The 14,750-nt window shown below is 54.0% G+C and overlaps 2 protein-coding genes across 7 annotated transcripts in view; both read left to right on the forward strand.

Moving 5' to 3' along the window:
* Positions 1-14,750, forward strand: part of LOC147646855 (uncharacterized) — a 153,500-nt gene that overhangs the window by 116,917 nt on the left and 21,833 nt on the right. The gene's annotated exons all lie outside the window — the stretch shown is intronic.
* Positions 1,951-12,557, forward strand: LOC147646858 (maestro heat-like repeat-containing protein family member 7). Of its 6 annotated transcripts, none has more exons than XM_086872832.1 (16): positions 1,951-5,978; positions 6,168-6,309; positions 6,558-6,622; positions 6,732-7,376; positions 7,561-7,709; positions 7,967-8,114; positions 8,321-8,511; positions 8,594-8,731; positions 9,003-9,117; positions 9,290-9,427; positions 9,643-9,819; positions 9,944-10,099; positions 10,259-10,360; positions 11,377-11,479; positions 11,762-11,818; positions 12,120-12,557. In XM_086872832.1, the coding sequence occupies exons 2-15, from the start codon at positions 6,192-6,194 to the stop codon at positions 11,803-11,805; spliced, it is 2,289 nt and encodes a 762-aa protein (XP_086728958.1). In that variant the 5' UTR covers positions 1,951-5,978; positions 6,168-6,191; the 3' UTR covers positions 11,806-11,818; positions 12,120-12,557. The 6 variants fall into 6 exon arrangements, with proteins under 6 accessions (XP_086728958.1, XP_086728960.1, XP_086728961.1 ...); XM_086872834.1 differs by having other exon boundaries at positions 5,673-5,978; positions 6,143-6,309; XM_086872835.1 differs by having other exon boundaries at positions 5,686-5,978; positions 6,153-6,309.

Raw genomic sequence — 14,750 nt, forward strand, 5'->3', positions numbered from 1 at the left:
GGAAGGGCTTCAGCTGCAACTCCCAGCTCGTCATCCATCAGCACATCCACACTGGGGAGAGGCCCTACGAGTGTGGGGAATGTGGGAAGAGCTTCCGCCAGAGCTCCAGCCTCATTACCCACAAACGCATCTACACAGGGGAACGGCCCTATGAGTGTGGGGAATGTGGGATAACCTTCAGGTGTAGGTCCCAACTGATCATCCACCAGATGATCCACACTGGGGAGAGGCCCTACGAGTGTCCCAAGTGTGGGAAGAGGTTTCAGACCAGCTCCAGTCTCCTCTAGCACCAGCGGATTCACACAGAGGAGAGGCCCTTCCGCTGCCCAGAGTGCGGGAAGGGCTTCAAGCAAAGCTCCCACCTCTTCAGGCACTGGCGCATCCAAACTGGGGAGAGGCCCTGTGAGTGTCCCCAGTGTGGGAAGAGCTTCTCCAAGAGCTGTAGCTTGGCCAGACACCAACTGAGGCACCACTAAGGGAAGCCCTGTGAGTGCCCCGAGTGAAGGAAGAGCTTCATGTGCTGCTCCAGCTCCATCCCCTATGGGAGGCCCCACGCTGGGCAGAGCCCTGATGACCCATGTTTCCCGTGATCTGCATTGGGAAGACAGTGTGTTGGTGGTGATTTTGTTTTGGCTCTAATATTCCTTTGATTCATCTTCATCCCTTTAAAATTTACAAAATTGGAGTAACAATCAACAGATTCATCAAAGGCATCTAAAACCTCACTTTTTACTAGTGCTTCAAGGGAATCTGGGATTCAGGGAGGTACATGGGAGGGTTTTGGGGGTTATTTGGTGTATTTGTCTCCATCTTTTGCCACTCAAGGAGATGAGAGAGTTTGATCTGTCACCTCAAAACCACTCAATGCCCCCCAAAAAATATTCATTCCCACCCACAATTACTGGATTCCACAGGTCCTCAGGGTGTAATGCCTTAAGTTTTAGCTTTCATATTTTTCATATTCTGCGCTGCCTAGGTTTGTAGTTTTGAACTTCATATTAAGTGTTGGTGAGCTCTCTTCACAGAAGAGGTAGACAAAACAATTCCTTTTCTAGCTTGATACTAAGGGCACTTGTTACAAGTTTCAGGCCCAAAAGCATAAACCAGGGTGGACTGAAGAGAGAAAACAAGAAGGACAGGGCTTCGTCATCTGAAGCTGTAATTGGACCATGAACCCAAGTATGGTGATGGACCTCAACTTCTAAAAATGTGAGACCTTGTGATCAGTTGTCCATTTTTGTGACCATTTTTGCTCCATCTTGGGTGTACTTTTGGCCAGGCTCTTGTACTGCCCAAGGTGTATCCTTTAAGGCCTTTAATAAACTTTATTCTTAACTTTGTCTAGCCTCTGTTCTAGGTCAGCCTTCTGAAGGCATCAGGTGGAATGGAGTTGGAAGGGGATTGGGCCAAGTGGGATGCAAATCAGGAGGGGTGAGATGGGCATTGGGTGGGGCAGGATGGATGTGATGGAGTTTGGGAGGTGTGAAATGGGGGAAATAGGGCTTGGGAAGGGGGTCTTGATGTCCAGCAGGGATGGGATGGGTTGGGATTGGGACTGGGGAGGTGGGGTGGGGTCTGCAATGAGACAGTCAAAGTTTGGGGATAATGAACAAAGGGGGAGCCCATTACTGAGTGAGTTTTTGGATATTCCACGTTCCTGCAGAGATTTTGAGGTATCTTATGTTTCTGAGGTGGTTTTGGAGCACTCCCCAAGTCTTAGGGGGTTCCTGAGAGCAGCTCCATGGAGCCCCATTGCCAGGAGTGGTTGCCATGGGCATGAGCTCAGAGCTGTAGCCAGAGTGCATTGCCTCAGTGCTGGAGAGCAGAGAAATGATGAATGGCTCCAGACATCTCCAGTGTGCGTTTGGTGTCAAGATGAAAAATGAGGGATGAGACCACTATGCTTTGAGATGATTTATTGCTCAAATAGTTCGATAAGAGATCAGTCTCATGGCATGAGATTAGTAGAGGAGCAACAAGTCAGCCATAGCTTGTGGAAGTCAGAGTTTCTTCTCTGCACAGAAATATATAACATTTTGGTCCAATAGGCCAATGGAAAACTGTTCAGACTATTCACTGAGTCCTCATAGAGGTGTAGCGAACGTCGTTTATTTCTATCTTTAGCACACTTTTGTAGGGTCTGACAGGGTTTGCGGGGCTTAACAAGCTACTATTGGTTAACACATATTGTTTACATTCTTTTGCATGTACACCATGCCATTGTTTTTCTTTATTCTCGCTGTTCCAGGAGAGTTTCAAGGACACTGCCTTTAATATTGTCACCTGAATTAAAAGCTGGGCTGTGCAGACAGGCTTTTACTAAAATATCATGCTTTTACTCTATTAAAGTATTTCCCTACATAGGGAATATACATACAGTAAATACAGGATATGTCATAATACACAGAGTCCTAAGATTTTTCTTTTGTTGCCCAGGGTGTGCAGGACATACGGGAAGAGACGGAAATGGGTGCTTGTGCTCAGCAACCTGTCAGGGCATGCCGTGGTGCAGGGAAAATGGCCAGAAGCCCCTTGGCTTTTGGTGGTTCTGCTGAAGGCACAAGCCCTGTCCCATCCAGGAAGCGCCATCTGTGTCCTGCTGCCCGTGTGGTGCTGGCTGGGTTGCTGAGGGCTCCCAGGTGCGTCTTGATCCAGCTCCTCTGGAGCTCCTGTGGGGCTGCAGCACTGCTACTGGGCCAGGCTGGGGGAGACGCTGAGGGAACAGGGCACTGGGAGGCTGTAAATGGATGAGGGGCTGTGGAGGCCCAGACGGGACAAAACCGTGGGAAGGCGTGAGGGGGATGTGTGGAGGCTGGAGGCTCCAAGGGGACAGGAGGCCCCTGAGGGGCCGGGGTGGTGGGAAGACCTGAGGAATTGGGTGTCAGAGGCCATAAGCAGCCCCCGGGCAGCCACCTTGTTCCTGACACCCGGCTGCTCCGGTGCTTCCACAAAATGTCTCCCAGGCCTGCAGCAGAAGCCCTCGAGGCTGGGACACCAGCCCTCCAGGAGGGTGGGGAAAGCCCAAGGTGCCCAGGCTGGGCTGGCTGGGGACATGGAGGGCAGGGGGGTGCTGCCAGGCCACGGCCACTGGGTGCCTCCAGGAAGGGGCAGTGGGCAGAGGCAGGGCTGGCCACCAGCCCAGGCCCTCACGGCTGCCCAGGCCACGGTGCTGTGACCGAGGCCCCCCTGACACAGAGCTCGGGGCCCACAGAGCTGCTGCCACCATGGGGAGGGTGGCGATGTCTCCTCGAGCAGGGCTGCAGAGTCGCTGCTGCTGAAGAGGCTCTGGAGCCCACAGAAACAGCAGCAGAGTGGGCACAGGAACAGCAGCACCCCGAACGTCGGCACCTGCACAGTGAGGTGTCCGCAGCAGCCGGGTGCCAAACGGGGAGGCTGTGGGCACAGCTGCCTTTGGTTTGGCAAAAGGTTTCAGCAGAGTTGGCCACAATGGCTTTCTCTTCACTTGCAGCCTCACAGCAACACTGGGCAGCTTCAGCTGCAGCCTGTGCCCGTGACTGACTTGGGTGGCCGTGCTTGAGGGCGGGCTCGCCTTCCACACTCAGGTGTCCCAAGGCAGCGGCATTGGTGCCATCGTGAGAGAGAGACACTGATGGGGTTCGAGCCTTGTGCTACACCTGCCCTCCCTCTCTTCTGTGAAGGCATCTTAATGACAGAGGCGTCAGCTCTGAAACTAAATCCTGGACTTGCTTAGAACAATGGAAGAAGCAGCATGCGCTGAAAAAAAGCAGGGACTTAGACAGCTCAGTTTTGCTCTCCACTTGGGGAACCACAGAATTCCAGAGCACCTTGTGTTGCAAAGAATCATAAACATCATCCAGTTCCAACCACCCTGCCATGGGCACAGGTGGTGTGCAGACACAACTGTCACTAGAACTGGAAGAACATTTCTCCATGTTTACCTTTTCTTCTCCTGGATTTCAAGCAAAGATGAAAAAATCATCTGGTGAATCACAAATGAATATTGTAGCTCACAGAATTAGGAGCAGGAGTCTCCAGTGGCCCATGGTGTGTCCATTCAACCATTGTTAGATCGTCCAGTTGGACTCAGCCTGGTGCAGCCTGGGCACACGCACCAGGCTGGTCCATTTCAGCATCCCAAAGTCTTTGTGGTTCCCTGTGCACCCATTGCCTCCTGAATCCATTCTTGAATTCCCAGTTACTGCTGTGCAGGACATGAGAACACAGGAATAGCTTGTTTGGCTCATTCTTGTGTTCGCTGCTCCTGCCTAAAGTAATCATCAGGACTACATGCTGATGTAAAGATATAGCCAAACAGCAAAGATTTTTTCTTTAATGTCTAATACTAAAACCTTGTGTGACTGTTCAGACACTCTAAAATCCAGGGTGAAAATGACAGCTTTGGTATGGAAGAATCCTAGAAATTTTGACATGTGATTTTTCTAATCAAGGATTTTAATGCCAATGCGGAAACTACAAAAATATTAAAACTTTTCATTTGTAACCCCTTTGAAATGGCATCAGCACACTTACAGGAGACAGGGTGTGACAGCAGGGACAGTACTTGGCAGTTCATGGCTTCAGATGTGGGAGATAAATATTTTGCCTGGGTTCAACCTGAAGTTCATGTTTTCCCAGGGTTTTGATTGACTGGTCATTGCAGGTAAATTTAATAAATGCAAAAGGATGTAAAAGCACAATTTCTGGAGAATGTGCACCTGGGAGAAAATTGGGAGAAAACCTTGAACACAGCCAGCAGGCTCTGGAAAAATTTTTAAAAGTTAAAATTAAAAATAGATGTAGCTCTGTGATTGTCCAGGCAGGACTTTTTGTGTCTGGGGAAAATGTCTGCCTTGTACCAGCTGCACACAGACAGACAGGCAGCAACTGAAGCCTTGAACATCAGAGAGTGGGCTAATGTTTCTCCCAGAAAAACAGACCGAAGATCAGACTGAAATGTGACAGTGCCTCCGTACAATCAAACCATCCTAGGAAACTCAGCAGCTGATGGTGTTTTTGTGCTACTGCAAACCCCTTCCATGGAAAACCTCATTCCAGGAAGGAGCAACATCATCTGACAGATAGCAAGTGGCCAGCAGTAGCTCCAGGAGCTTCCTGCAGGAAGGAGCCCAGCCCCCAATGCACATGGGCTTTGGCTGCCCTCTGGCACAGAAGCCCCCCAGGGGCACAGGTCTCTGGGGCAGGAGAAGGGCACCAGCACTGCCAGGGCTCAGGGGGTGGCAGGTCTGCCTCGGTGGGGACTCTGCCACACCTGCTGATTTCAGTGCTGGCTGGGCCCCAGGGCTCAGAGCAGCATTGGTGCCCTGGCCCACACGTTCCTTGTCTGTGTCACACCTGCAAGTTTAGAATGGTCACCAGACAGGACGTGTCCCAAGAAGGCCGTACCAGCTTCTACCCTTCCATCTGTGGCTGCATCGGCAGCCCTGGGGGCTCCTTCTGCTGCCCTGAGCCTGCAGAGCTGGGCAGCATTTACTGACGGTTTGAGGTGTTCCAAAAATCCTGTTGGGCTGTCTTAGACACTTTGGGCAAGGGATTCCTTCCAACCTGGGCCACTTAGGGGGGGATGGGGGCTGCTCCAGGGCAGAGGGCAGTGTGTGCAAGGGCCCTTTGTGACACGGCACAGCACGGTCACCATGGGATGGAAATGGACAGGGTGTCAGAGGGCCCTTTGTGACACATGGTGACATAGGAGCTGGCGGTGACAGGGCCACACCACAGTGCTCGGTGCATGCGACAGGACAGGACGCGCCAGAGTGGTGCTGTGAGGAGCCCCCACACAGCGCACTCATTTGTGTCTGACCTGGAGCTTTTCCGAGGCTTTACTCCCACAGGTGACCTTGTGGAAAGACTGCGAGACTCGGTGGCCGTGGCCTTCCCGAGGCTTTTCTTTTGCAGGTGTCTGCAAGGCCGGACTGTTGGACTTGGTAACCCAGAGCTTTCCTGAGGCATCTGCCATCCTTCTGGCCTGTGCCCTCAAGGTGAGACTGTGGGACTCGGTGACCAGAATCATTTAAGAGGAGTCTCCTGTCATTGTGGCAGGAGCCCTCAAGACCAGACTGCAGGACTTGCTGTCCTGTAGTCTTCCTGCAGCATCTCTACCGCAGGTGTCTTCAAGGCACAACTGCGGGCTTTGTTGACTCAGTTTTCCCAAGGCATCTCTCTTTAAGGTGCCCTCAAGGCCAGACTCTAGCATGGCAGGCAGATTCCTCAGCCTCTTCAAAGTGGTCAGGGGGAAAAGGAAGAAGGACACTGGAGCTGCTCCAGCACAACAGCCTGAAGAGCCGGAGCAGTTCCAGCCACTGCAGGATGGTGAGTGGCAGAGCTGGGCCACAGGGCTGATGGCTGCAGCCAGCTTGGCCCCATCCCATCCCACCTGCTTTGGACATGCCCACAGACAGAATGGAAGAGGGGCCAGGGCTGCCCCACCCCCCACAGCAGCCCTGCTCCATCCCCTGGCGCATCCCAGGGCTGTCCCTGCCTGGGGAGTGCATGGCTGGGCTGTGTTCTCCAGCCTCTCCCACAGCCCCTCAGCTCTGGCTGCACTCGCTCTTTGCCAGATGCAGCCATGGACCGGACCCAAGAGCAGGACCCCTCCCTTGGCCGCTTCCGCAGAACGCTGAAGGTACCTGCAGCCATCCCCACCTGGGCTGGGCCTGCTGTCACTGCTCAGCTGAGAACTGCACTTTTAGCACTCCATGGAACATGCCTAGCTTCTCTTTGTTCTCCTGCAGATGTTCCGGAAGTTTGTGCCCATTCAGCGCAGAAAGAGCAGTACCACAGCAACTGAGAGCACAGCCAAGCCTGACTCTGGGCTGACCGAGCTCCAGGCAGAGCCTGATGTCAGCCCAGATTCATCTGAGCTCTCAGAAAAGTTTGACACCGCAGTGACTGAAAACTGGGAAGAGGCTTTTCTCATGTCAATGACTGAGGATGTGGCCATCACAGACACTATCAGTGGAGAGACTCAGGGCCTGACAAAGACTGAAACCAGCCCTGATTTGGCTGAGCACTCAGAAGACTCTGACAGTGCAATGAATGATCACAGGCCAAGGACTGACGTGGAAGTGACTGAGGACATGGCCATCACCAACTCCAGCACTGGTGTGGCCATCACAGACACTGTCAATGAAGAGACTCAGGGCATGACAAAGACTGAAACCAGCCCAGATTTGGCTGAGTGCTCAGAAGACTTTGACAGTGCAATGAACGATCACAGGGCAAAGGCTGACATAGAAGTGACTGAGGACGTGGCCACCACAAACGCCGACACTGGAGTGGCTCAGGACATCGCAAATACTGACACCATGCCCACTCCCACAATTATTCATGCTCCCTCTACAGATTTCTTTGAGGAGAGAGGATTTTCTTCTCAGCAGGTACCCAGCCTGGGGCTAGGGTTGGAGGCCTCCCAGGGTCGTGTGCCCCCTCAAGCCATAGCCACTGGGCCCCCTCAGCCTTTCAGGCCAGCACAGTGTGGTGGGAAGGGAAGCACTTCTTGGGGGAAGCTGGGGAAGCTGATCCCTTTTACAGTGCTCCAAGTCTTTCCCATGCCTCCTCCAGGTGCCAGTCATGGTGAAAAACATTCACCAGAGTCTCATGTCCCATGTCACTGTGGGTGCCAGGCTGGCCACGAACATTCTGAAGCTGGCTGAAAAACACCCTGTTGATGTGGTGCTGACCCTCCTGCGCTGTGCCCCATCATGTGACAGGTATGGGGCCCACGTGCCTTGAGAGCTCAGGGCTCACCAGCCTTTAGGGCCCATTGCCCTGCACAGCCTGTCCAATGGGCTCTGCCCAACAGGCAGAGAGGTCCAGGAGCCTTGGGCCCCTCTGTTTCTCCAGGCTGCTGCCAATGTTCCCTCCCTGCCCCTCAGGGCACTGGGGCTTTGTCACTTGGGCTCCCACAGCTGCATAGGTCATGGTGCTATGACTGAGACACCCCTGATACAGAGCTCTGATCCCACAGAGCTGCTGCAATGATGTGGAGAACTATCGCCTCGTCGGGACCAACAATGGAGAAGGTGCTGGCAATACTGCTCTGTGTGATGGAGGATTGGCCTCTGCACAGCATGTGCACCTCCGATGGGGACAACAAGACTGTTTTTTCCCTGGCTGTGAGTTTATGGGCCCTTGCTCAGTCCCAGATCACCTCTCCAGCAGCTCTCCACCCTCTCCCTGCCTCTGCGAGTGCTGGGCTGAAACCTGGGCTAGGGGGAGGCTCAGGGGACACCAGGCCCGCTGCTCCGCCTGCGTCTCCCCTTGGGCCCTGCCCCATGGACACCTCAGCACTGAGCACTGTCTTTGGGTGCTTCTTTTGCAGGCAACTCTGGTGCTCTGGGTGATTATCCAAGTGCCTGAGTGCCACGAGGCCATGATCCTTTATTCCGCCCGCCTGTTTGTGGCTCTGCTGTTCCATGTTGTCATCACCACCCAGCAGATGCCACCAGTGGAAGTTGACATCTTCTGGAGAGCATGCCAGGAGGAACACCGCCTTCCCAGCAACCCCAACAGGTGCCAGTCCTCCTGTCCTTCCCATGCCTTTGTAGACACTGCCAGTTTTCCCAGTGTGACCTGGGCTTTGCTCTGCACACAGGTTCGCAGTGCAGGCCATGAAGGCTCTGCTCTGCTGTTTGCACTATGATAGTGAGTTGATGGCTATGGAGCGCAAGCGTGGCTGGGACACGCTGCTCTGTGCTGACACCCAGCACTATGCCGTGGGTCTGTTGGCCAGGTGAGACCCCCTTCTCCCCGCTACCTCCAGCTTTTGTGCCCGGTGCCTGAGGTGTCCCCCACAGTCCCTGTGGTCCTGGGCCAGAGGGTCACTGAGAGACGGCTGAGCAGACTGGAAAAGGCCAGGAGAGGATGCCCAGAAGGAGCCACCTCCCAAAGTACCCACAGTCCCTCCAGGGATGCTGAGGAAAGACCAGACCTCAGTGAGTCATTCCTAGGAGAGGTTTGCCCTCCCCACCTCAGGGTCTTTGTGCCTTTTTCCCCGCTTCCAGGGAGATGCACGGTGCCTCCCTATCCTTATGTTCTGGGATTGCACTCCGCCTGCTCCGGCTGCTCAGCAGGGAGGAGCCATGCTGGGATCTGCCCTTCCTGCCATTCCTTGTGGAGGTGAGCTTGATGGCCAGCACTACCTCACTGACCTGCCTCTCAGCTCTCTGCCCTTGCATAGCCACAGCTGCCTGGGACAGTGCCTGCTCCCTGTGCTGCTGCCTGGACCCAGCCCTGTGTGGTTCCAGGCTCCTGCCAGCTGGGTCCCCTGTCACTGCCCTGTGCCTTTCAGGTCCTGGATTGCCTGGACTTGCGTGAACATGGTGACAGCATCCTGGAGATCATGTCAATGCACCTGCAGAATGAGTGCAGGCAGAGGCGTCGCCTGGCGCTCAGAGGCCTCATGGTGCTCAGCAAGGATCCCTCGATGGTGAGGACAGGGCAGTGGCTGAAGCTGTGCTGGGGAAAGCAGCTCCTTGTGCTGGCTGGGCTTCAGGAGCTGAGGCAGCTGCTCCCAGCTCTCCTACCTCACCTGCCTGAGTGCTTTGGGACAGCCCTTTGGCCTCTGGGCCCGGCAGCAGCAGAGTGGGGCTGCAGTGCCAGGGCCGTTCATGGCTTCTCATCACAGCCTTGTTTTCCACACAGGCCATAAGAATGTGCAGCCTGTCTCAAAGCCTTCTGGAGCTGCTGGGTGATGCAGACAGAGATGTGCTTGGCATGACCCTCCACGTGTTCACTAATATGCTCAAGACCAAAGACATCCTGATATCCAGTACCACTGCCCCAAAGCTGGCTGAGGCACTCCTGCTGCTCTTTGACCATGTAAGGCTCTGTGCCCCCAGCCACGAGCACTGGCTGCTGTACAAAACTTTGCTTGACAGATATTTGGGCCTTCACCCAGTGAGCCTGGAGTAATTGGTATTAAGTTCTTTTTCTCTTCCTTCAGGACCACAGCCATGTGCAGCTGCTCTCCCTTGACCTCTTCTTCAACATGATGGACTTGGTAATGGATGAGGGAAAAAAGCCTCTGGAGAAGATTTTGAGCCAGAGCCTGATTCCCCTCTTCATCCACTGCTATGATGTGAACCAGCATGTGGCGAAGGTCAGGTTTTGTGTGATGCTGGTGCATCCCTGGGAGGGGCATTGGCTTCCTCATGCCCTAGAACCTCCCAGGCTGCAGCCTCCTCTGGGCCCTGTCACCCAGACAAGAGTCCTGTGCCCTTGGCTGCATTGCCATCTCTGCATCTCTGCTGCTCTCCAGGCCTCTCGGAAAACGCTGATTCGTGTGGCCGAGTTCCTGAAGAGGAGAAATCTCAAGCAGCTGATGAAGAAGGAGCAGCTGTCGAACTTTGCAGAGTGTCTGGTAAGGACAGCCTAGAAGCCCCAGCCTCAGCCTGGAGAAGACCCTTGGCCCCAGCACTCAGTGTGTGGTGCTGGCATCTGTGCCCCTGCCTGGTGCCGCACCCAGGGGTGCCAGCTTGCGCCGCACACACCGCTCCCTTCCCTGGGCCGCACACGTTCTTCTCCAGGCTCCCGTGGCCCCGAGCCGGGTGCCAAAGGAGCCCTTGGTATGCGGATAGAAAAACTCTATAGCTCACAGAGTAGTTATGAGAGTAGGTATGAATTTATTCAGTGCTGAGGTGCATGGGGGATATCTCCTCCGAAAGCATGCACACCTTGGAGACTTGTTTCTCCCTTTTTATTCTCTACAAACCAGGGTTACACAGTATGCCTAATACATATTCATTTGCTAACCCTGCCTTTCCCCGCTTCATACTAAAATTAGTTCCACGCCTATTTGCAGCTGCACACTGCTCCTTGTTGGTCACTCTGGTGGTCGTCTGGGGGTCTTTAGGGCTGAAGTCAGCAATTTTCCTGCAGCTGAACTTTTCACCTTGTCTTTTTGTGCATGCTCCTTTCAGTTCTTTTGAACCCTCTCTTTCCATTTCTTGTGGCTTAGGGGTCCAAAAGAATCCAAGGAACCCCCCTCATCCTATGGTGCATTTATGCTTGCATCCTGTTTACGTATTCTAGCTCTTTATCTCATCCTGCAGTCTTTATTCTCTTCCTGCTCTTATGGGAGCAGTCAGCATTTCACACAGGTTTTGTAGCCCCTTCTTTTACTCAAGGCAATTTTTATAAATGATTCCTAATTCCTAATTTCTCTGTTTCACCCTGGCCCACTGGGGCTGTGGGCCGGGTCGGCACCGCGGCTCCCCAGGCAGCACCCGGCCCTCTGCCCCCTCCAGAGCCCGGCGCCAGCGGCTGCTGGCCGGGCCTCAGGGCTGGGCGGGCACGGGAGGCCGGGGCTGGCCGCAGGCAGTGCCCGACCGAGGGGCACAGCCCGCGCCAACCCTTCCCTCCTGCCGCTCTCTGCAGCTGGCACAGGACGAGAGGCGAGCAGCTGAGCACCTGCGCCGGGCCCTGCCGTACCTGCAGAGCCCACAGGAGTCCCTGCGAGCGGCGGCCATCAGGTTCATCGGTGAGCCACGAACCTGGCTGGGCTCCCTCCCCGCCCCGCCGCAGCTCGGGCCCAGCCGCGGCTGCTGCCCCGGCAGCGGCACCCGGGCCCGGCGCCCTGGAGCCCCGGCTGCCCTCGGGGCTGCTGCCGGCCTCTGGCAGCCGTGCCCTTGGGCTGAGTCAGGATGCGGCACGGGCCCGGGCTGAGCCCTGCCGGGGGCGGGAGGGCGTGTGGCCCCAGGGCTGGCAGCGTCGCTGGCAGGGAGCTGTGCCGCTGGGGCCCTGACAGGCTCTGTGTTCCCAGAGATGGTCGAGGTGCCAATGAGGGGGCAGCAGGAAGAGCTCTAGGCCTTCAGTAAGGGTGAGTGAGTGCTGTCCGTGGGGGCTGGCGGGGGGAGCTGCAGTCTCTGCCCTGGCCACTGAGGGCTTTGCTCCCTGTGTGGACAAGGGGTGGTGAGGGCAAAGCACAGAGAGATTTCAGGGACGTGGGGCGGGGGGTTTGGCGGGTGTGCATTCGTGACCAGGACCTTGCAGCTGATCCCGTTGTCCACTCCCCTCTTGTAACTCTGGCATGAGCAGGCTGGGATGGCCTTGGCAGGACATTCTCCTAGGATTCCCGCAGATGCGGGCTCTGATTGTGGCTCTGTTCCTCTCTCTTCCAGCCTTTTAAGCCCTGAGGAGGAATGACAGCCCTTCCCAGACAAACATAGTAGTTCAACTGATATTCAGTGAAAGAGCTGCAGAAGTACACTCATCTGCTGGCTCAGAAGAAACAGTGTTCATTGAAGACCTCCAGATGCCATGGAAGATGAGAACACCTTGACACCAGAAGAGACCAGCTGGAGCTCCAGGCACAGCTAATGATTGGCACAGCTGAGCCTGTGGGAAGCTCATGTGGCTTCAGCCCTCTCCCTGCCTGTAGATAGTTCCCTCCCTGCAGCCCTCAGACACTGCCCACTCCTTCTTTTTCCCTTCCACTCTTCCTCCCTTTTGACAGCTCCATCCCCCCAGCCCTCAGACTGTGCCACCCCCTTTTTTGCCTCTCAGCTCATCCCTTTGCTTTGCCTTCCAGCAATAAACAGTTTGGCTTTTTCACTTAACCTGCATCTATGTGGAGCTGAAGGGTCACAATTCTGGAGTTCTGTGACACAAATCCTGAGCCCTGAGACACACGGGCCCCTCCTGCTGTTCTCTTCTGCACTGTGTTTTGTTCAGAGATGCAGAGGAACGAGCGCAGATCAGGCTGGATAGGTCCGTGTGCTGAAGGTCCAGTTCCACAACATTGTGGAGTTAAAGGTCTTGCTGAGCACCCTGAGCCTTGGATTTTGGAAGAGCCAAGCTGAGTATGCCCTGAACCCTGCTGTGTGGGGTTCTGTGTCAAGCATCCACAGACAGCAAAGGAGCTTAGAATGCCTGAGGCTTTCAAGAATAGCTTCCTGAAAGCACAGTAATGCTCCATCCCTGCTCAGGATCAGGAAGAGGGCAGAACCAGAGAGCATCTGGGCTTAACAGGGAGCTGTGGGTGTGTCTAAGAGCAAATGAAGCAGCAGCACAGTGGCTGAGACTAGGACGCACAACCGTGCCGGCGTCCGGAGCGCTGTCAGGCAGTGCCGGGATCCCGGCTTTGGTTCTGGGCCCCACAACTGAGGAACTGCAGCCCCTGCCTCAGAGCCTGTCAGAAAGCCAAGCAAGTGAGACCAGAGGGAGGGCATCCTTCCAGTCTCTCTTGGGCATGGCCACAAAACAGCTCCTGCTCCTTCTTCCTCCGCCTGTTTGGGCTCTGCTGTTGCAAATGGAGACAAGTTTAGACAAGTTCTGCCTTTGTCTCAGCTTTGTGGCAGCAGCTCATTTTGAGGCAGCCTGCACCCCAAATGTCACTCATTCACAAGTTCTTAAGAATGGCTGATTGGGTTTATTATAAAATGAATTCTTTATTGAATTGACAAAGGATTAACAGACATCAGACTTTAAACAGACCACTTAGTACATAGGACAAAACAAAAAGAGCCACTACTAGATCAAAAATACAGTGGACAATAAAGGGTACCTTGTTATAAATCCATGTTGTGATACTGGCTTTTGCAAGTATTAAGATGAATGCTGTATGTTCTATGCTTTTGCAATGTCTTTTTCTCCTGCTAGCAAGTTTTAGGCATAGGTCAAGAAGAATTTTGGACGTTAGGGCAATGTCCTGTCTGTGCAAAGCAAGATAACCTCCAGGAAACAAATGATGGGGCCCAGGCTGCTATCAACACTGACCACCTGCAGAAGAAGGAAGCCCAGCCCAAATAAAAATGTGCTAAAGGGAAATAAAATCTGTAAGACACATGCTCTAAAAAGGCAGATTCAGGGCGTAGACATGAAAAATACTTTTTGGAAAAATATGAATATGCATTAAAACCCCACAGCAGAATGGGAGTGTTCCAAAGATATCAGGTGTGTTCCTGGCAATGCACCAGGATACCCTGGCTGTTTTAACCCTTTGCTTTATTGTCTTTGTCTCCTAATTGTCTTTTTGTTTATATTAAACCTTTTATAATTTATTAAGTGAGTGAACCTCGTTTTTCACAATAGGAAGGAGTTCTTCACAGAAAGGCTGATTGGGAATTGGAATGGGCTGGCCAGAGGGGAGGTGGTGGAGTCACTGTGTCTCTCCAGTGGTGTGGGGGAGTAACATCAATCTCTGTGCAATAACTGATTTTGCTTTAAAACAATTGCTTCAAAATTGCTTCCTGTTCCACCGTGAGTGTCTGTGCTGGTTTGTATTAGTTGATAGTTGGTGAGGAGGGAAGAAGCCACCCATGCAAATGCTTTTTCTAGGAGGGGGCTGCTAAGAGCTTCCTCTGTGCTTAGCAAAACCAATAGCTGGCTGGCTCTGAGAATTGACAACCTATGAAACCATTTAGAAGCTGGATTCTCCTCTGTGAAATTGACATTTTAAAGACAGTCAAGCCGAGGAAAGCTCTCTGTTGTTTCCAGCTGTGAAGAGTTAACTGGGTGCTGGTCAGGCCGGCCCTGCTCCACCCTGGCCTGCACCGAGCCGGGCTCCGCCAGGCCCCCTTCACCACGGCCCGCGCGGCCCCAGCGGCTGCCGGGCACAGGGAGGGGAAGCCATCGGCCCGCAGCTGAAATTGAAGGAAGCAGGGGCCTGGGACCAGCCATGTGGGCAGAACAGCCATGACTGTTCTGGCTGGGCCCCCTGAGATCTTTGCACAGCTCCAGGGCAGCCTGAAATTCATCACTGTGACTGCTTTTGGACCAGGCAAAAACCATCATGATCATCTGCAGGCCTG

The sequence above is a fragment of the Cyanistes caeruleus genome, unplaced genomic scaffold (assembly GCF_971803275.1).
Source record: "Cyanistes caeruleus unplaced genomic scaffold, bCyaCae1.hap1.1 HAP1_SCAFFOLD_78, whole genome shotgun sequence".
Lineage (NCBI taxonomy): Eukaryota > Metazoa > Chordata > Aves > Passeriformes > Paridae > Cyanistes > Cyanistes caeruleus.